At 38.8% G+C, this 23,287-nt stretch overlaps 1 protein-coding gene across 1 annotated transcript; it reads left to right on the forward strand.

The window, feature by feature from the left end:
- The first annotated feature begins 373 nt into the window (after window positions 1-373).
- LOC133834243 (myrcene synthase, chloroplastic) lies at window positions 374-5,259 on the forward strand. Its single transcript, XM_062263783.1, has 7 exons — window positions 374-665; window positions 1,540-1,804; window positions 2,298-2,724; window positions 2,957-3,175; window positions 3,769-3,907; window positions 4,356-4,607; window positions 4,847-5,259. The coding sequence occupies exons 1-7, from the start codon at window positions 423-425 to the stop codon at window positions 5,150-5,152; spliced, it is 1,851 nt and encodes a 616-aa protein (XP_062119767.1). The 5' UTR covers window positions 374-422; the 3' UTR covers window positions 5,153-5,259.
- The last annotated feature ends 18,028 nt before the right edge of the window (window positions 5,260-23,287 follow it).

A 23,287-nucleotide genomic window follows, 5' to 3' on the forward strand; every position in this document is an offset into this window, starting at 1 on the left:
CCCTATCGTATTGCATGTGGCTAAGAGACTGAATAGCTGATGAGAAAGGGTATAATGAGAACATTCATTATTATAAATCTGTGTATAAAAGTAAGATGACACCGAGTCTAGTTAATTTCCTCAAAAAATGAAAGTGAAGTTATCCCAACAAGAATTAATTTTATTAATCCTGGTATCTCACACTGTCTATATATCTACCTTTAGGTTAAGTATAAATAATAAAGCAATAATTAATATATCTACTATATACTAAAAAAAAATTGATTATTTAGTGGAAGACTTAAACTCATCTAACAATATATAACATTTTCAATGTTTTTTTGCCTAACTCTCCATAATCAACATATATAAATTCAAGGCAAAGCAATGCTGAAGTTTTCATCCCAAGAAATTATTATTACAACAAATTTAATTAAAAGAATATGCAGTGCATGGCTGTTCACCAATTTGCTCCATTATTATCACTCCCTATTCACAGTAGCATTAGTAGTAGTGATTTTGGTAGACTTTTTACACCAAAAACATCTACAAAGTCAAGATCAAGATCAAGTACTTGTCACCCCATCCAATGTACTGTGGTCAATAATACTGATCGAAGATCAGCCAACTATGAGCCCTCTATTTGGTCTTTTGATTACATTCAGTCTCTTACAAGCCAATATAAGGTGATTTATTTTTGTTATTTTTTGCTACAATTATTTATTTTTGTTATTTTTGTTACCAGCCAGATTTACTAATCTTATTCCAAGAGTACTGATTTTGTCTCGTGATGACACAACATATATTTTTTGTGATTAAATATGTTATTTTTAGTCAAAATATAAAATTATTTGTTACAGGAAAATAATATTTAGATACAAGCTAACAACCTATTATATATAGTGATGATATATATCATGACTAAAAACATATTTAGTTAAAAAAAATTATGATTTTTGTGATGACTAATATTTTAGATACGAATTTTTTAATGATGATATTGGTATATAATGTTTTTTAGTCACAAAATTTGTAACTAAAAGTGAAAATTTTGTCGCGACTAAAAGGAAGATCTTTTTGTAGTGTGATGTGATCTGTCTCATTGAGATATGAGTCGTTTGATTTTTTAAAGTCAATAGTTTTGAAATATAAATAATAAAATATATAAAATAAAAATAAAGTACAAAATCGATCTAAGAGTTTTTTATAACTTAGTTCAAAAATTACTTTTGACTTTTATATTATATTATATACTATAGGCAATTCTCTTATAGGACTTCACTTTAAGCCTTATCGGTGAGACTCTCAATGTTCTCGATTTTTGAATAGTTTTTTGTGTGATTTTTTTTATGATCGTGTATATTATAGTTGTTTAGAGCATCGACGCGATTTTTAGAAAATTTTTAATAATTTATAGTACCAAAAATTAAGTTCAAACATATTGTTGCACGCGTGACTAATTTTTTTACTCGTGTATGATCATATTAGAATTATTATTATTCTTTTAAAAGTAGATCTTATATAAATATATATATATATATATATGTGAATTGCATGCAGGGAAAATCCTATTCAAGTCGACTAAATGAGTTGAAGAAAGAGGTGAAAATGATGGTAGATGGGACGAACGAATCTTTGGCTCAACTCGACCTAATCGATACATTGCAAAGACTTGGAATATCTTATCATTTCGAGGATGAAATAAACACTATTTTAAAAAGAAAGTACATCAATATTAAAAATAATATTAATCCTAATTATAATTTATACTCGACTGCTCTCCAATTTAGGCTTTTACGCCAACATGGATACTTGGTAACTCAAGGTATATGTCTATATATATATATTGTAGTGATTAAAGTTTATAAGTATTTGTAGTATTTTTGGTACATAAATAAGTTGAAATTAATTATAATTTTTTTACATGACGATTTATATTATAGTTAAAATGGATCTCTCACAAATTTTCAGAAAATTATGAATAATTTAGGATGCCGAAATCAAAATTCAAACAACTTATTGTACATGTGCTTGATACAATATTTATACGCGCGTGCAATATGCTATTTAAATCCCGATTTCGGCATTTTAAATTATCTGGAATTTCCTGAAAATTTGTGAGAGCAGGACTCCGGTAAATACTTATACATTGTCTTGTTAAAAAAACAGAGTCACAACTTATCCATGTACTGAAAATACTAAAAATACCTAAGTAGCGAAATTTTTTCCATATGTATTTATATCATCTCCCATATATCTTTTTTATTAACTAATTTATACATAGAAACAAAATAATAGTTTTATGGATATTATTGCAGAAGTATTCAATGCTTTCAAGGATGAGACAGGGAAGTTTAAAACATACTTGAGTGATGATATTATGGGAGTTTTGTCTTTGTATGAAGCTTCATTCTATGCAATGAAACATGAGAATGTTTTGGAAGAAGCAAGAGTTTTTTCAACTGAATGTCTCAAAGAATATATGATGAAGATGGAGCAAAAAAAAGTATTATTAGATCATGATCTTGATCATAATGATAATTTTAATGTTAATCATCATGTACTAATTATTAACCATGCCTTGGAGCTTCCACTTCATTGGAGGATAACAAGATCGGAAGCTAGGTGGTTCATTGATGTATATGAGAAAAAACAAGACATGAATTCTACTTTGCTTGAGTTTGCCAAGCTGGATTTCAACATGGTGCAATCAACACATCAAGAAGATCTAAAACATTTATCTAGGTAATAATAATAATTAATTAAATAGTTAATGATACACAAATCTCGTTTTAATCGGTTGGTTAGGGGTGTTCAAGATTTAACCGATACAATCCAATCTGTACGATCCAATCTAATTCGATTGTAAATATCCATACTTAGTGCGGATATCCATACATAGTGCGGATTGGATTAGTTGAACACCTCTAATTTTGGTCAAATTGAATAATATTACGTACATTGAATAATATATAAGGTGGTGGAGGCATTCTAAACTTGGTGAGAAGTTGAATTTCGCTAGAGATAGATTGATGGAGGCTTTCTTATGGGATGTTGGACTAAAATTTGAGTCAGAATTCAGCTACTTTAAGAGAATATCTGCAAGATTATTTGTGCTTATAACAATAATTGATGATATTTATGATGTATATGGAACCTTGGAGGAGCTAGAGCTTTTCACTAAAGCTGTTGAGAGGTTAGTAAATTAATCATTATATATATATATTAGATATAAGCAATGTATAATGTACGTTTGTTTAATTTTATTTATAAGATTTATTAAATTTATATCATTTTTATATAAATTTTAATTAAAAGAATGACATAAATATATTAAATAAAAAATTAAACTAAAATACTGTTTATGATTTTTTTAAATATTTGTACATAATATAATAATCTTTTTAAACATAAATAATAATTATTTTAATAAAAATTAAGATTATGTATTATATATTATTATTATAATGATATTTTATAATATTTAAATTTATATTAATATAATTATTAAATATTTAGTTTTGTATTATATATTATTATAATAATTATATTTTATAACATTTGAATTTAAATTTATATTAATATAATTGATAAATATGTTTTAAATGTATATTCTATTAAATATTTAGAATAATCTGTTAAAGTTATATCCAATAATATACTATACTTATACATATACATACTTATATATTAAAAAAAAAGTATATATCAAAATTAAATTGTAGCTTTTCAATCAATAGTATATATATTATAAACATTAATTTGTGTAATAATTGATTTTGTTGGTAGATGGGATGTGAATGCAATAAATGAGTTACCGGATTACATGAAGATGCCTTTTTTAGTTTTACACAATACCATAAATGAGATGGCTTTCGATGTGTTAGGAGACCAAAACTTCCTCAACATTGAATACCTCAAGAAATCGGTAAGTATACGTATATATATATATATATATATATGATATATATTTTTTTTATATTTTGGTAAAATAACACAATTTTACCATTTTTTACAATTAATTTAACTTGATTGGTTTATTATGCTTAATTTTTTAAAACTAAACTGAAATAATTAATTTAACTTGTAAGTACGAATTTTTCAACTAAAGTTATATTTGTTTTAAATTAAACAAAGGCAAACATGTCATATTAAAAAAAAGGTTCGATCAAAATCAGACAAAGGTTTATTAATTGTATCATATTTGTAAAAAAATATATATGTTTATTATTGGAATTTTTGTCTAAAGTACAGTCATTTTTTAAATTTAGCGAAAGTATAGGATACATCCAAAATAGTATATTTTTCCTTTAACTGTATTTGTAATATTTCATGACTTTATGATTTAACTTTAGCATATATAAAATCATTTGCAGTGGGTAGATTTGTGTAAATGTTATTTACAAGAAGCAAAATGGTACTATAGTGGATACCAACCAACCTTGCAAGAATATATTGAGATGGCTTGGCTTTCAATAGGAGGACCGGTAATTCTTGTGCATGCTTATTTCTGCTTCACAAATCCCATAACGAAAGACTCTATGAAATTCTTCACAGAAGGTTATCCCAATATAATTCATCAATCATGCTTGATTGTAAGACTTGCAGACGATTTAGGAACATTTTCAGTAAGTTCATCACATCTACACATCATATTTAGATTTTGTTTTAATATGCTACCCAAATATTACACACAGTAATGTGACATATTGTTTTTTTTAAAACAGTGAGTTCAGCTTTGATAAATGTGATTTGTTAAGTTAAACTGTCACGTCACTGTGTATAATGTTTATGCGCATAATTTGAGTGCACATATCATTACTTTTATTATTTATCCTTAACAATAAAACGTTCATTGATCGATCAGGATGAGTTGAATAGAGGCGACGTTCCTAAATCAATTCAATGTTACATGTACGATATTGGTGCTTCGAAAGACGAAGCTCGTGAACACATCAAGTTCTTGATATGTGAAACATGGAAGGATATGAATAAGAACGATGAAGATAACTCTTGTTTATCAGAAACATTTGTTGAAGTTTGCAAAAATCTTGCTAGAACGGCATTGTTCATGTACCAGTATGGAGATGGACATGCTTCTCAGAACTGTCTGTCAAAAGAACGTATTTTGGCACTGATTATTAATCCTATTAATTTTCCTGAGAGAAAGTGATCATGTAAACTTGTTTCAAATCTTGTTGGTGGAAAATAATTAACTATGGGTAGATAATTAACTATGGGTATTATTACCTTTGCAATAAATATATAATATTTTGTTTACTGCTTTTTTTTTTTTTTTTTGGTTTGCTTTTTTAAAAAAATTTGTTAATTAAAAAATATTATTATAAACTCACCACAAAAAATATGGGCTATTACTGTAAAAGTTGTCGCTGCAAAAGCTCAAAATTGTCGCTACAATATTACTTAACGGTACAATTTATTCATAAAATAAAAGATTAAAATATGGTATGGAAAAACCAAATCTATCTTTTTTTAATAACGCAAAACCTTCCACATATATATATATATATATTTATATATATATAAATAGATGAATTTTAATGGTTATGTAATCAAGATGATTATATTTTTATTGACTTGTTATACCATATTATGTTGTAATAGGTTATTATTAAAAAAATTATTTTATTAATTAATATAATAATATAATGTAATCAATAATTAATTTATTAATTTTTTTACAAGAACCATCAATTATTTTATAATTTATATTATAGTCTAGTTTAAATTATAAATATTTTATTTTAAATAATTAACTCTTACATCATAAAATAAATAAATAATATATTATATATTATTTTAATTCTATTATTGGACACGTGACCCTAGTAATACAGAGTAAACTGAAATATAATCACTAGCTTCATATATGATTGTTTATTACCACTAGCTTCAAATATGCATATTATCACAAAATTATTTAGGGAATATTGAACCACTAAACTACAATCATGCTATATTTTCACTCAATGAATCTCGAATTCAAGTTCAACTAAGGCCATGTGTTTTCAGATTCATAAAAGGCTGTAAAAACAAAGAAGATTGTGCTATAGGAAATAAAAATAATTTTAAACAGACAAATATGGTATAAATAAAACACATTACAACAAATATGGTATAAAAACTACAATCATGCTATATTTTTCAAAGATTAGGGGTGACGGTGGTTGTCGCTGCTAAGGTTGACTATTGTCGTCGAACGTAATAGCGGCGACTACACTACAAGAAATTCATACATTAGCGGCGGGGGCCTCCGCCGCTAATAAACCGTGCCTAAATATTAGTCGCTAATAATGATTATTAGCGGCGGAATGACACACCCGCCGCTAATAATATAATATTTGCGGCGGAGCCCGCCGCTAATACCTTTGTCAGAGGCATTATCATTAGCTGCGGGGTCCGCTGCTAATATTATTTTTATAATATTTTTTAAAGTTTATTTGAAATAAATTAATATTTATTAAATTTCATGATTTTTAAAAATAATTCATAATATAATCTAACAAAAATAAACATTTAATTAGTTTAAATATAACTAACATTAAAATTAATTTGAATAGTTTTAATATTTATCAACCTAATAAATATCGATATTGTCATTAAAAATAAATACAAGATTAATTCAGTCCAAATACATAAACTAGTAACTAAGTAAAATCATTAAGATTAATATTGAAATTGTTCTCATCTTCAACATTTTGGTTTGGCTGTGAGGACGACGACTGTGGTGGTGGCGGTGAGGGTGACGGATGTGGCTGTGGCGGTGAAGGAATATAAGGTGGCTGTGATGATCGTCCAAGCGTGAGGTCCCCAAACTGATCTTGAGGCTGTGGCTGCGACTCGCCTCCAACCTCCCCATATCTAACATTAGGTAGCGGAGGCTGCATCGTTCCTCCTGGAAAATCGGTAAAGCTAAAATATAGTGGAGGAGACTGGAAGAGCGTCCAAAAGTGTATTGGTTTTGATACTGAGGAGGTTGTTGCGACGACACATGTGGCAGATACATTGGGTGAGGCTGGTACAACTGCTGTGGCAGATACTGTGAAGGAGGCTGGAACTGCTGCTGTGAAGGAGGCTGGAACTGCTGCTATGAAGGAGGCTGATACTGCTGCTGTGAAGGAGGCTGGTACTGCTGTTGTGGCGGTGTATGAAGGTCATGATTGGCAGTGTTACTCTGAGATGACGAACCACCTTCGGATTGTGGTGGCAAATACCTCTGCAGAAAACTGTCAAACCTTAGGTCATACAGTTTATTGGGATGCTCAGGTACCACAGACTGAAACGTCTCACGAATTTCCTTCATCATCAGAGCCATAATAGTCATATCTTCATTAAGCGTGGCAGCAGTATTTGATTGGGACTGACTTTGATCTGTAGAGCTAGAGGATGTCTTTTTTGCCTTCCCTTTCGCCCTATAACCCACTCCTCTTTGGTAGTCAGATCTCTCCCCGAGTACTTTACTAAGTATCTCGTATTGATCGACCGGGGACGAATCAACGCCAGATACATTTAGAGATGCCTCACTCTGCTGTTGACTTTGCCTCTTAAGCTGTGACCTTTGAACCTCTACCGCCATTTTTTCCTGTATAAAGATAACAATATGAACAAAAATTAGAAACATTAGAAACAAGAAAACAATACTATTCACTTACATAATCTTGTTGAGCTGCCTCATTGACAAAAGATTTTGTCGATTTTCTCATATGAGCATCCCTCCAAGTATCAACAACATGTGCATCTGGGTTCTCCTATACAAATGTAAACAAAATGTTTCAGAATGTGTTATTTTATAAAATTAAATTAACATCTTCTCTTACATATTGGTGACGCTTAGCTGCCAACGACTTTGTGCCTTGTGTTGTTACATACTTCATTTGTTTTCTGTTTGCTTGATTTTTAGCGGAACGAGCCAAAAATCTTTCGCTAAAAAACATTTCACAAATATTGTGCCAAGCCTCCTTAGTGCAATGGTCAGGTGGCTTAGAGAGGACATTCTCCAAATCTTCTAGTCCAGCATAATGATTTTTGAAGTGTCTATGTCTATTGTTCTTTCTCTCGCGATATCTTTCCCCCATCTCCTTGTTGACAGTTGCCAGAACTGACTCACGTTGTGGATGACCGTCTATATTATAGTAATACTGCATTAAGAAAAAAAATTTAGATAACTTTGTAAATAATGAAAAGTACAAGATTTGTAATTTATTTACCCTCATACGATCAAGCACTTGATCCTTAAACTGTTGAGGTACATCAGCAAAATCCAAATAATGCCCCGGACACAAAATGGAAACTAGAGTGCCCAACATGCGAATAAAAGGTTGATCCTCCTGCCCAACCACTTTGTTGGTCACAGGATCAAGCTCTAGATCCAATGGGTTCCTAGCTTTTTTCCTTCGTTCTTCAAGAACATTATTACTAGCAAGGCCACGACCTTTTCTTCTCGTCGGCGGGGCTTTAAAATTTATTAACAATATAATTTCTAAAAATAATTTTGATATGCAACCTGACTCGCAAGATGATGGTACCCTAGAAGGATCTGGCGGGTCTTGACCCCCACCATCTCCGCCATGATAAGTATCTATATCAGCTGACATTATACTTCAGTTTAAAATTTATTAGTTAGTAATTAGCATTAAAATAGAAGTATATCACATTGAATTCATAATAATAATAATTACAAAAAAAAAACTTTATTATATTTAAATATATAGTTCTGTTACACAAATAGAAAAAAACTAAACAGAGTAATCACTATCATTTCCATCAGTAATCGGAGACACATTTTCATCTTCACAAAGCTCAAATATATTATATTATAATTACAAAAAAAAACTTTATTATATTTAAATATATAGTTCTGTTACACAAATAGAAAAAACTAAACATAGTAATCACTATCATTTCCATCAGTAATCGGAGACACATTTTCATCTTCACAAAGCTCAACTAACAATTCATCCTCTGCATCTGCAACTTCCTCATGTTCTGACATATCAACTTCGTCATCACCCTCTTCATCATCTCCAACATATGCAGCAGGTTGATCAGATTGCATAATCAACTCTCCGAGGTCCACAGTCAACACAAAATTTGATGAACTTGTTTCATGTACAACATCAATAACATCATTAACCTCATCAGAATTGTCCTTAATGTCCCAAATCTGTCGATGATTCACATCTTCTACAACTTTCCAATCACGACCTCTAAGTAAATCATCGAGATAGAAAACTTGCTTAGCTTGAGTAGCAAGTATGTACGACTCATCTTTGTACCATTCACCATTGACGTTTATACTGGTGATATATTTTCAATGACTATTTTCTTCATTCTTGGATTTGTATTAAACCATTTGCACCGAAATAATGCCACTGAATATGCACCAGTGAAAGAAAGTGTCACTACTTCTTCAAGCGTGTCGTAATAATTAAAACATTCTATTCCGGCAATAGACACTCCACTATTTTGTGTGGTGCGCTTTTTGTCTCGATCGTGTGCAATAAATCGAACACCATTGACTATACAACCTTGGTAAAAGGTTGACAAATGATCTGACCCAGATGCTAGAGCTAACAGTTCATCACCATTTTCCAAAGACCCAAGCTTGTGCAAGTCATATATCTAAATACATAAAATGATATTAGATTCACAAAATATATCATTAATAAAATCACTGTTCAAAGTTCAAAGTTCAAAGCTACCTTTTTATGAAACCACGAATGAAAATTTTTCATATGCAAACAATCATGATCACCATCTAGATATTTTTGTTTAATCTCTTGTAGGTGTTTGCTGTTAATTAGAATAGTGTTACGATTCTTGATAACAAAATACTGATAATAACCACACATGTTCTAATTTATAAGAGAATAAACTTACTCTAAATAAGGCTCAATTTTAGGAGAATTCTCAAGTATGAACCACTCAGCGATTTCACGACTATTATGATCGAGAGGCTTCAAAGTTCCCTTTGTGAGTGGACGACATTGAGATTGGAAAACTGTAAGATTTCGTGGGATATAAGTTGTATCTTCATTTCGATCAAGACGGTTAAATCTTGTTTCAATGTCTTTGAAATACATTGAACAAAAGGTCAAAGCCTTATCTGCAACATAGCCTTCGGCGATCGACCCTTCAAGGCGAGCTTTATTTCCCACATAATTTTTTAATTTTTTCATGTACCTTTCAAAAGGATACATCCACCTCATAAATACTAGGCCACCCAATATTGCATCTTCTAGCAAATGTAATACCAAATGAATCATTATGTCAAAAAAAGCTGGAGAAAAAATCAACTCCATCTTGCACAATATCTGAATAAGATCATTTTGTGCTTCCTCCACATCTTTAACATTTAAAGTCCTCGAACATATTGTTGGGTTTTATGCCCTTATAAAACCATGTCGGACATGTAGCATGATTTCATATTATCAATAAAAGTAGTAGAAATCATTTAGTTTGACAACCGTGTTGCTTGCTTGTTTTATTACATGATTATTGAAATAATACAAACATTTATAAAATCCCGAACATATGGATAGTTACAATTATAGTGACTAGGTCACAGTGGATTATAGTTGTAATTATATGTTCAAAAGAACGAGTCCTAAGATTAGATTAGTGCATTGGATTTTCACTGATTAGGAAATCTACGATATGATCTACTTACACATTCAGGGTGTGATGTCTTGTCCAAGGCATCGACCAAGCAGATAAGATCGGATGTATTTAGTTACATCGGATTAGGACCGATATTGATTATTGATTGATAAATAAGTATCGTTGTTATCAAATCTAATCAATGTCACAACGTTGACCATATATTAAGTCGATCTTAATTCTGAGTGATAATATTCTACTAATTATATTATTTAAATCTTTTGACTTGTTCGTTACCAGCTTACCCTACGGTCTAGCCCATACTTACATCTTGGAGATTTAATAATGAAATTGAGTGGGAGTATTATTCATAGATATGAAATCTATAACTTCTGTATGAGAAGTGAAAAGATGATTTCCTTGATTGCTTTGTTCAAAAGGTTAAATGATTGAGATCTCATTTCTGTGATTAAGTTCACGGAAATATCATTTATAAGGAACTTAGTGGGAGTTAAGGATAAAATACTGATGAGGGGTAAAACGGTAATTTGCACCCAGCTCGTTAGTAAGACATCGATAGAGGATTGACTGATTGTAATGGTTATAACAATGGATAACGTATTTATGGTTTTGAAAATACGTTCAATGAATTCAAGAGTTCAATTCCGAGTCTATAGTGGAGTCACGAGGAATTAATAAGGTAGTGAAATTATTCGTAAATAAATTCACGGTAACTTGTTGGAGCTTGATTTCATGGATCCATGGTCCCCGCATCACCTTTGAGTAAATCATCTAGAATGTCTCAATTAATTGATTTAATTATCAATTAGGATTTTTAAAGTTGACTAGGTCAATTTTGGAAAATTTACAGAGATATGAGATTTAGAGAATAAAAGAGAATATTTGGGTAAATTTATTAATATTGATAAATTGGTATCAATATAAATAAATAATATTAAATCAAGTTTCAAATTATAATTAGTTAATTTGAATAAGGATTTAATTAATTAATTAAAAAATAAATAAATAAAAGGTTTTGAATTTAGGCCCAGTTGGGATTTAAATTCAAAATAAAGAGATTGGGCCCAAGTTCATTTATGGCAGCCCAAGGCTTTTATTTTTGTTTATTATTTTTAATTAATTTAAATTTAAATAAATCCCATTAAGTTGTCTATATAAGGAATATGATATCTAGGGTTTTCAGTAGCAAGTCAGTCTCAGTTGATTTGGGTAAGTGAAAACCTAGACACTCTAATCCTTTCTTAGCCACAATCTCTTCTTCTTTTCTAGATCTCTATCTCATGTGTTGAGAGCCAGCCCACACTAGTTCTAGGTTGATCAAAGGCTTGGTGAGGAAGACTGTGTTGCTGATCTTGGTCAATCTCTTGATAATACTCTGCTACAGAATGGAATCAAGGGTTAGAGAGATTGAAGGATGGAGTTGTTCCAGTTCCGCTGCGTAATGTAAGTTTTTACTTTACTTTGTATTTGTATCAATTTCATAGGAGCATGTTCTAGGAATTTGCATGTTTGTTTGATGATATGTAAATTGCATGAAAATAAATAAAGATGCCGCAATGAGTTTTTCCTACACATATTTGCCTGAAGAAATTGCACAATTCTGCAATAGTGGTCGATATAGATTTTGGAAGTGTTGACGCGGTTCTTCGCCAACAGGTAATTAAGAGAAAGAGAGAAAGGGATTAGTGCCAAATGTAGAACCGTAACAGATATAAGATCTTAGTGAATGAAATAGGTGACTCAAGACACGTTTTTAAGTGGTTCAAAGGTTAAAATCCTTCTACTCCACTAGTCAATATTATTGATATATTCTGGGTATTTGGTTACAAAGTATATATCTCTTCAGAGACTATTTTTGCCAACCCTTATCAACTCCCAGGGTCTCCATATTTATAGGAGAAGGCACCTGGAAGTTGGTAAGGAGGTCATCCCGTGACCTTCTTATTTGTCATATCAACTCTGTGACATTCATGATTAATTCCTAAACCTGACACATAAGTATGGTCAAATCGATAGGTAAGGAGATAATGGGCCGCACGGCCCAACCCAGCCGTGGGTGTCTGAACACGCACGTTCCTGCAGCGTGTCCGAGAAGTCAGGGAGATATCGGACACGTGATGTCAGATATATGCACGTTTATCTTGCGTGTGTTGGCTTTACAAGGGGTCATAGCCTCCATATCTAGCTCGTACCACGAGCTGCGCATCTAACTCAACCTTCGGCCTTCCGATTCCTTGCTCCAGTCTTGGGGAGTCTTGGCGAGTCCTTGAGGATTCCTCGAGCTAAGGGGGGTACGACCTCAAGACAGGAGCTCCGGTCTGGGGGATGTTTATGGACTAACCATGATTAGTCCGAAGCTCGGCCTGCTAATCAGCCCGTGGGAAAATCAGGGCGTACATCTGCCCCCAAGCTCCTGCTCGTGGTATATGACGTCGTATATAAGACCATAGTAGGGGCTTTTAGACTTTCCCACAAACTCTTCGCATCCCACTCTTTATGCAGGCGCCTGACACGTGGAACATCATGGGTGGTGACGGTACGTCCTACGAGAACCACATTTAATGGCCTAGCCTATGCCCATCCGTCGTTTCGTATTTCGAGTGGAAGGCCTCGGATCCCTCATTAGGGCCATCCAGGAGCCTTCTACACGTGATCCTTCACGCATATAAAAAGGGGGTGGCCATCCTACGCACGGGCCACCCTACGCATGGGCCACCCTTTCATTCGAAAATTTTCAAACCTCTTTTCCTCTTTCCTCTCCATATTCCAGAAGAACGAAACCCTTTTCCTCATTCGAAACTGTTGCTGCCATTTTCATCGTTCAAGAAGCTTAGGCGTACGGATTTCTCCGAGGCTTTGGAAGCTACTACATCAACGAAGCTCCTACCCACGCAACACTCTCGTCTACCTCCCAGCCATACACTGTAAGTTTCCTGACCTTGTGTGCTTTGAAAACATGCTACTGTAGCTTAGGTAAAAAAGTTTTTTATTGTAGCCGCATGCAAGGGTTTTCAGGGTTTCGTGGACATGGAGGGTGACAGTCTTTTTAGGTTAGGGTATATTTGTTGTAGGAAATCGCTTTAGAGTATGGGTTTCAGGATGCTTTTCCTGGGAAAATTTCTAGGTAGGAGTTTTGGGAAACTTTGGGTGTAAAACCGGGTAGCTTAGGGAACACGCCTCATAAGCGGTTTTGTAATTTTTTGCCTATTGAAACTTTCCCCCCAAGGCAAATTCTATTCTGAACCTCCTGACACACGAATTCCGAGTAATCGGGGATCTGTTGGGAGTATAAGCGCGTGTTCACTGAACCGCGTGGTTCCACTCTCCACGGGCTGGGCTTACCTTAGCTTGTGCAAATAATAATTGCTTCTTCCTCCTGCTTGGGTCGCCTTTTCTAAAGTGTTTTCTTTTGTTCGTTAGGCGACCAGATGGCTCCAAAAAGGAATCTCCCTCAGAAGAACGTTGGAAGCTCGGCCTCCCAGCAGGAGAAAGGGAAGGCGGCGATGCCCAGCTCCCCGATCCCCTGCTTCGGGCCGATAGTGGAGAAGGACGTCGAGGTGGCCCCTTATGCCTTCTTTGAGGCGGAAAGGATCGTCTCGAAGATAACCGACCAGGCGAAGATTAACAAAATCTTCCTTTCCCACAATATCGCCCTGGGGAAAGCGTCCGTGGTGGCCCGACCTGCTGCGGAGGGCGAGCGGAGCTACTCGCCTCTCGTCGAGTCGTTCGCGGCCTGGAGCGGTGAACACTTTAAGGCAGGGGCCTTCCTCCCCCTGGATCAGTACTTTGCTGATTTCTTGAACTTCGTGGGGTTGGCCCCATTTCAGCTCCCCCCCAACCCCTACCGTCTGCTGGCAGGGTTGAGGTACTTGTTCCAGAAGCAAGAGTGGGAGGTCCCCACTCTTGCAGATATTTTATATTTCTTTTGCCTCAAAGCCAGCCCGGACCAGCGGGGGCGAGGCGACGGGTTTTACTATTTAACCCATTTTCCCAACACGGCGGCGGTCATCGAGCTTCCCACTCACCCAAATGACTTTAAGGACCAGTTCTTCATGTCGACTGGTTTCCGGAACTGCGAGCACCACTATTTCAATCGTCCTTGTAAGTTGCTCCCGTCCTTAGCTCGCCTTTTAAGTGTTATTTTAGATCCTGAAGGTGATATACTACCTAAGAATCTACAATCTTGACGAATTAAAAACAAGATTTAAAGAAATAGCTAAGAACAAGTAAAATTCACACCAAGAAATTTTTACAAGGTTCACCACTACACAAAGTAATGGCTAATCCTTGGGACCTAGTCCAAAAAGAAATCCACTAAGATATGAATTGCAAGTTTTACACAGTATCTCTCAATTTACAATCAACACAGTAAATCATCTATACTTGTCTCTCTTGCAACAATCCTTAGCTTGAACTAGTTGAATCTTCACACTTGAATTCTTGCAGATCCAGCTTTCTTCCAATACTCAGCTTGATGAACAATCACAGCTAGCCATGGATGAACAAACTCTCAAGATTCAGTTCTTTAACCTGTAAAAGAAAGATAACCAAAAAACAAACTATACGAAAAACATACACCACTAAATCCACGACTGAGGAAAGCAATTAACCCATATATTTATAGAACTAAGATCTAACTAACTCAAAAACCCAGCCATGCTCAAAACAGAAAATCGTTAGAGAAACTAATTAATTCAGCTACCACTGAAAAACTCAAAACCTAATGATACAGTCAAACTCAAACAAAGCCACGAAAGCAAACAGTCAATTAAAACAATGTCCAACAGCCAGATGCAACTGGCAAAACAGAAGATGAACCAAAATACTGTCAAGATACACAAAACAGATGGAACTGAGAAACTAACAGATGAATCATGAAATTGCCAAAATACAGAATACACAAAGTAAGACACTTACAAATCCTCTCATACTCCATTCTGACTCAAAATAATCTTCCAGCCATCTTCGCGAGGACCGAAAAGTCCGTGACCCTCGGGGGCCAATATGACACGCTGGCGGGCTTGCCCCCCAGCGAGAAAGATTATCGCGCGCTCGTGACGGACGAGACGATGGTGTTCTGCAAGCTGATTTTTCCAAATCAGACCCTGAACCTAAAGAGGCCTCGTGGGCCGCCCCCAGCTCGGGACACCAGACCTGTCATCGTGGAGGAGGTCGCGGAAGATGAAGGTGAGGAGGACGAGGGCGACGAAGTTCCGCTCGTGAGGAACAGGAAGAGGACCTTGGAGGTCGCCCAGAGGATGGGCGAGGAGAGGATCCAATCCGGAGCAGCCGCGGGTCCTTCTGGCCAAGGTAACCCTTACTTGCTTAGGAGTCCAGATAGGGCCACTGCAGACCCCCGGCTGGCTAGGTTCAATCCTAGGTAGCTCGTCCATCGTCAGCGAAGCGATCCGAACCTGAACACACTTCTGCTCCATTGTGTCGACCGGCTTTTGCTGGATCACCAAGAGAGCCGGCCTAGGGGTACCGTAGTAGTAGATAACACCCTAGCCTTTAGGTCGATCCTATTTGAGGAGTATGGGACCAACCTACGCACATGGCCATCACTCCAGAGGGGTATCTATGTTCCGGGGCTTAGGCAGTATGTAGAAGAATCTAGCCCTGAGTCAGAACCGGACCCAGAACCTGTGCCAGTTTGGGAAATAATCGTCTTAGGTTCTTCCAGCTCGGGGGGTAGGGTTCCCTTAGTATTCGTATACTTTTTTAGCTTTAACCTTTTGTCTTTATCTCTGTATGATTGTTAACTTGTAATAACCATGTTTTTTGTTTAACAGAAGAGATGTCTCAGCCCGAGGGGAGCTTGCGAGGCGCAGTCTTCGGGGGAAACCCCTCAGCCGGGCCAAGACTGAAAAGGCTTCGGGGGTCCAGGAGCACTGCTGGGACCTCCACCAAGTCCCTGGCTAATGAGAAGGAGAAAACCTCGTCAGCCCAGGACGCGGGAGCGATTCTTCCTGCTGCCGGAGCAGGCCAAATGCATCCACCACCTCAGCGAACTCCAACCGTCACCCAGGACGCAGGGACGGAGCTCGGGGCTTCGGCTGCGGTGGCCTCCGATGTGCGCATCCCAGTCAATCCTCAGAACCTGGAGAAGATCCCCGAGGCCTTTCGGGGAACGGTGTACGAATCGGCGAACTACGCCGTTGACCATATCTATAAGTTCACCGAGAAGGAGCTCCGGACTATTGAGACGATGAGCCTGGTTGACGTAATGGAGTCTTCAATGGGCATGACTCTAACGGTAAGCTGCCCCCTCCTTTTTTCTTTGTCTTAGGCTTTTACCATTATACTTTGCCCTATTTTTCCTCTAAGGCAATTTATCTTTCATTTCCCGCAGGGCGTCGTCGCTCTTCACCGGAGCATCACCAGGGCCAAAACTCAGCCCGAGGATATGAGGACCAAGCACCAGGCCACTATTCAGGAGGCTAAGGTGACTTAAGATGCCTTGGCGACCTCGAAGGCCGAGTTGGAGAAGACCCGCATGAAGGTCCAAGAGCTCGAGACCTCTCTTGCCACCTCGCGGAAAGACCTCGAGGCTGCGAAGACTGAGATCCAAGCCGCCCTGGAGGCCGAACGGACCACATCGGAGCAGTCCATGCAGGATCTATTCTATCACTACTGGGCTTTCAACCCGGAGGCTGACTTCTCCTTCATGTCACCGAGCCTTTGGGTGAGCTTGCTGGTGAAGTTTCAAGCTCGCCTCGAGAAAGAGGCGCCGCCTTCGGAGACTGGGGAAGCCTCTGGTGCGGCGGAGCAGGGTGAAACAGCGACCTCCAAGGGGCCAACTGACGGAGCCTAGGGTGTTTTTTCTTTTTGCCTTTAAGTATTTTTAAGTTTTTTTGTATGTAACCTTTGCATGAGGTGTTTTCACCTCGAGACAATTTGTTCTGACGCCTTTAACTTATATTTTTTCATGCTTTTGGCTACAATATATATATATCTTTTTGATAAACTTAGTTCGTGTTAACCGCTATTTATATCTTGAGCTCTTTAAAAAGAACAACAATAAATAGATTTACATCAACTTCTAAGTTTTATGACCCGGTTAAAACCAGGAACTTATTTAGAAAACTTAGTTCGTGTTAACTTTTATCCATATCTCGAGCTCCTTGGGAAGAACAACAAAAAATGGATTTATATTAACTTCTAAGTTTCATGACCCGGTTAAAACCAGGAACTTATTTAGAAAACTTAGTTTGTGTTAACTTTCATCCATATTTTGAGCTCTTTGGGAAGAACAACGAAAAATGGATTTATATTAACTTCTAAGTTTCATGACTTGGTTAAAACCAGGAACTTATTTAGAAAACTTAGTTCGTGTTAACTTTCATCCATATTTCAAGCTCTTTAAGAAGAACAATGATCAATAGATTTAAGTTAACTTCTAAGTTTTCTGACCCGGTTAAAACCAGGAACTTATTTAGAAAACTTAGTTCGTGTTAACTTTTATCCATATTTCGAGCTCTTTGGGAAGAACAACGAAAAATGGGTTTATATTAACTTCTAAGTTTCATGACCCGGTTAAAACCAGGAACTTATTTAGAAAACTTAGTTCGTGTTAACTTTCATCCATATTTCGAGCTCTTTAAGAAGAACAATGATCAATAGATTTAAGTTAACTTCTAAGTTTTATGACCCGGTTAAAACCAGGATAGGACTTAGTTAGCGTTAACCCTTATCCATATCTCGAGCTCTTTAAGAAGAGCAACGATCCATAGATAAGGATCAACATCTAAGTCGTTAAGGAGACCTGGTTATATCTAGGTACCATATGCCCCCCAAGTAACTGGGAAAGGGTCTTTCGTGGTTACTTTAAGATTACACTTGCAAATATGCGTAAAAAGCTAATTTTTATTAATACATAAAAAGTGGCCTTCCAGGCCTTACAAGTGGATCATTGATAATATCTCTATAAGTGGACAGCGTTCCAAGTTCGCGGGACCGCCCCTCCATCAAGTCGAGCTAGCTTATAAGTTCCCTCCTTGATGACTTCGATGACTTGGTATGGTCCTTCCCAGTTCGGGCCCAAAACTCCATCTTTGGGATCTTTCCCGGCCAGGAAAACTCTCCTCAGGACCAAGTCGCCAACGCTAAAGGCGCGTTTTCTGACTTTGGTGTTGAAGTAGCAGGCGATTTTCTACTGATAATGGACGAGTTGAAGTTGCGAATCCTCCCGCTTTTCCTCAACCAGATCGAGGGAATGGCATAAGAGCTCGAGGTTTCGATCTTGGTCGTAAGATTGGACTCTATGTGAAAGAACCTTTATCTCCACGGGGAGGACTGCCTCACTCCCAAAAGTTAAAGAAAAGGGAGTATGACCCGTAGGAGTCCGATGCGAGGTCCGGTACGCCCATAGGACCTGGGGGAGCTGTTCTGGCCAGACCCCCTTTGCTTCGTCTAATATTTTCTTGAGGCTCGCCTTTAAGGTCTTGTTGACAGCTTCGACCTGGCCATTAGCCTGAGGATAGGCCACGGAGGAGAAACTTTTCACAATCCCATGCCTGTCACAGAACTCGGTGAACAGGTCGCTGTCGAACTGAGTGCCGTTATCGGAGACGATCTTCTTGGGCAGGCCGAAGCGACAGATGATGCTTTTAACCACGAAGTCAAGCACCTTTTTAGACGTGATTGTTGCCAACGGCTCTGCCTCGGCCCACTTAGTGAAGTAGTCGATGGCTACCACGGCGTAACGGAACCCGCCCTTTTCGGTAGGCAGGGCGCCTACTATGTCTATCCCCCAAACGGCGAACGGCCAAGAGGTCGAGATCATTTTCAGCTCGACTGGAGGAGCTCGGGCAACTGCAGCGAATCGCTGGCACTTGTCGCACTTTTTCACATATGAGATCGAGTCTTTAGACAGAGTCGGCCAGTAATAACCTTGCCTGAGAACCTTTAAGGCCAAGCTTTGCCCCCCAGTGTGGTCCCCGCAGAATCCTTCGTGAATTTCCTGCAGGATGGCCTTCGCTTCACTTGGAAGAACGCACCGGAGGAGAGGTAAGGAGTGCCCACGTCGGTACAACACTCCACCGACTATCGTATATCTGGGAGCTTGATATAAGACTCGCCGCGCATCGTTACGTCCTTCAGGCAACTTGCCCTTGACGAGATATTCAAGAATGGGGGTCATCCAGGTTGGCCTGGCGTTGACCATCTCGACCTTTGCCCGATATCCTTCTATACTTGGTTTTTCCAAGAATTCTATTGGCACCAACCCCAGGGTCTCTGCCTCTCCCGAGGTGGCGTGCTTGGCAAGAGCATCTGCATTGGCATTCTGCTCTCGAGGTATCTGTTCGATCGATCCTCGCTCAAATGCGGACAGCTCGGCTTTTACCTTCGCCAAATAGGCGGCCATCTTGGGTCCCCGCACCTGATATTCGCCCAGAACCTGGTTTACCACGAGCTGGGAGTCACTAAAGCACTGGACGGAGCTCGCCTTTAACTCATTGGCTATCCTCAGCCCAGCCAACAAAGCCTCGTACTCTACCTCGTTGTTAGACGCCTTGAATCCGAATCTTAGAGTTGAGTGGAATCTATGTCCCTCGGGGGATATTATAATGACTCCGGCCCCGGAGCCGTTCTCGTTGGATGAGTCATCCACAAAGATTCTCCATAACGGATGGGGCGAGGTGATCTGGGGAGAGCCTTCTGACTGATCCTCCTGGAATCCCGTGCATTCTGCCACAAAGTCGGCCAAGGCCTGACTTTTTATGGCAGTTCGTGGGGTATAGAAAATCTCGAACTGACTGAGTTCGACCGCCCACTTTAACAAACGTCCCAATGCTTCAGGCTTTTGCAAAACCTGCCTTAGAGGTTGATCGGTCATGACGTGTACCGAGTGAGATTGGAAGTATGACCTAAGCTTTCGCGAGGCCGTAATCAGGCAGAACGCCAATTTTTCCATCAGTGGGTATCGTGATTCTGCCCTGAGGAGTCTCTTGATGATGTAGTAGACTGGCTTCTGAGCTTGGTCCTCTTCTCGTACCAGTACGGCGCTAGCTGCATCCTCAGTGACAGCTAGGTAGAGAAAAAGAGGCTCGCCTGCCTTGGGCTTGGATAGCACAGGCGGTTCAGCCAGATGCGCCTTCAGGTCGAGGAATGCGCTTTTGCACTCTACTGTCCACTCAAACTTCTTGTTCCCTCGGAGCAGGTTGTAGAAGGGCAAACACTTATCGGTTGACTTGGAAATGAACCGATTGAGTGCTGCCACTCTTCCTGTGAGGCCTTGGACATCTTTCTGTGACCTGGGGGAAGGAAGTTCGAGCAGTGACCTGATCTTGTCGGGGTTTGCCCTGATTCCTCGGGTATTGACTATGAACCCCGGGAATTTCTCGGATGCGACACCAAAAGTGCATTTCTGGGGATTGAGCCTCATGCCATATTTTCGTAGTATTTTAAAACATTCTTCCAGGTCGGAAACATGGTTGTCGGCAGTCTTTGACTTGACAAGCATGTCATCAACGTACACTTCCATGTTTTTTCCGATCTAGTCCGCGAACACTCTATTTACTAGCCTTTGGTAGGTAGCTCCGGCGTTCTTCAGACCGAACTACATGACCTTGTAGCAATAGACATTAGTCGGGGTCATGAAGCTAGTGTGTTCCTGGTCCGCCGGATTCATCGCGATCTGATTGTAGCCTGAGTACGCGTCCATAAAGGACATGAGCTCGTGCCCCGCCGTGGCATCCACCAGCTGATCGATCCTTGGCAATGGAAAACAATCCTTGGGGCAGGCCTTATTCAGGTCGGAGAAGTCAATGCAGGTCCGCCATTTCCTGTTGGGCTTTGGAACTAGCACGGGATTGGCGACCCAAATTGGAAATTTGGCTTCACGGATAAAGCCACATTTTTTGAGCCGGGCCACTTCTTCTTCAAGGGCTTCAGCTCGGGTTGTTCCTAAACGTCTTTGCTTCTGAGACTTAGCAGGAACGCTTTTATCCAGGTGGAGCGTGTGTATGATGACACTCGGGCTGATCCCTACCATGTCTTCGTGCGACCATGCGAATACGTGCAAGTTATCCTGCAGAAACGTAGTCAGCTCCGCCTTTCTCTTGCTACAGAGGTTTTTTCCGAGCTTAACCGTCCGTGATGGATTTTGTTTATCAATGTTTACTTCTTCGAGCTCCTCAATGGCCTGGAGCTCGGATCTGTCTTCGCCTATTCGGGGGTCGATATCCTCACTTAGGATGACTTTTTCCTTATCGGCGCTCTGAGGTTTTTCAATTTCAAGGTCCGCCAAGGGCCCCTGAGATTCCTCTTCACTCTGAATGGCCATAGCCAGCTGCCCGGGTTTGGACTTTCCCTTCATGGAAATGTTGTAGCGTTCCCTGGCAGCGAGCTAGTCGCCCTGGATAGTGCAGATTCCTGTTGAAGTAGGGAACTTCATGACAAGGTGTCGAATGGAAGTGATAGCCTCGAAAGCTATGAGTGTAGGTCAGCCCAAAATGGCGTTGTAGGCAGCGGAGCAGTCAATGACCACGAACTCGAGTAGTTTGGAAACTGTCCGAGACTCTTCTCCTAGGGTGATCACCAGCTCGATCGTCCCTATCGCTGCCGATCCTTCTCCCGAAAAACCATACAGCATCATGGAGGTCGCCTTTAGCTCGGCGACGGTCAAACCCATCTTTTCTAAGGTGGATCGGAATAGGAGGTTCACCGAGCTTCCGTTGTCCACCAACACTCTCCTTACTTTCCGGTTGGCGAGCTGGACTGCTACAACCAAGGGATCAATACTCACGGAACAGGATCCCAGCGAGTCGGCCTGCTCCAGACGCCCCAGCCAGTCAGCCTGGGACTCGAATAGATCAGGACGTCCCTCCTCCCGTGGTCGGAGGAGAGATATCCACCATCTCTGGAGGTCCGCACAACTGTTGACGCGGTTCTTCGCCAACAGGTAATTAAGAGAAAGAGAGAAAGGGATTAGTGCCAAATGTAGAACCGTAACAGATATAAGATCTTAGTGAATGAAATAGGTGACTCAAGACATGTTTTTAAGTGGTTCAAAGGTTAAAATCCTTCTACTCCACTAGTCAATATTATTGATATATTCTGGGTATTTGGTTACAAAGTATATATCTCTTTAGAGACTATTTTTTCCAACCCTTATCAACTCCCAGGGTCTTTATATTTATAGGAGAAGGCACCTGGAAGTTGGTAAGGAGGTCATCCCGTGACCTTCTTATTTGTCATATCAACTCTGTGACATTCATGATTAATTCCTAAACCTGACACATAAGTATGGTCAAATCGATAGGTAAGGAGATAATGGGCCGCACGGCCCAACCCAGCCGTGGGTGTCTGAACACGCACGTTCCTGCAGCGTGTCCGAGAAATCAGGGAGATATCGGACACGTGATGTCAGATATATGCACGTTTATCTTGCGTGTGTTGGCTTTACAAGGGGTCATAGCCTCCATATCTAGCTCGTACCACGAGCTGCGCATCTGACCCGACCTTCGGCCTTCCGATTCCTTGCTCCAGTCTTGGGGAGTCTTGGCGAGTCCTTGAGGAATCCTCGAGCTAAGGGGGGTACGACCTCAAGACAGGAGCTCCGGTCTGGGGGATGTTTATGGACTAACCATGATTAATCCGAAGCTCGGCCTGCTAATCAGCCCGTGGGAAAATCAGGGCGTACCTCATCTTCATAAGGAGCGTG

Source organism: Humulus lupulus, chromosome 5 (genome assembly GCF_963169125.1).
Source record: "Humulus lupulus chromosome 5, drHumLupu1.1, whole genome shotgun sequence".
Classification (NCBI taxonomy): Eukaryota; Viridiplantae; Streptophyta; class Magnoliopsida; order Rosales; family Cannabaceae; genus Humulus; species Humulus lupulus.

What these genes read in the sequence shown, in the direction of transcription:
- LOC133834243 (XM_062263783.1), top strand. Translation starts at nt 423, where the DNA reads ATGCAGTGCATGGCTGTTCACCAATTTGCTCCATTATTATCACTCCCT. An exon ending in GATCTAAAACATTTATCTAG is followed by an intron (nt 2,725 to 2,956) that starts GTAATAATAATA and finishes ATAATATATAAG; the next exon opens with GTGGTGGAGGCATTCTAAAC. An exon ending in TTGAATACCTCAAGAAATCG is followed by an intron (nt 3,908 to 4,355) that starts GTAAGTATACGT and finishes AATCATTTGCAG; the next exon opens with TGGGTAGATTTGTGTAAATG.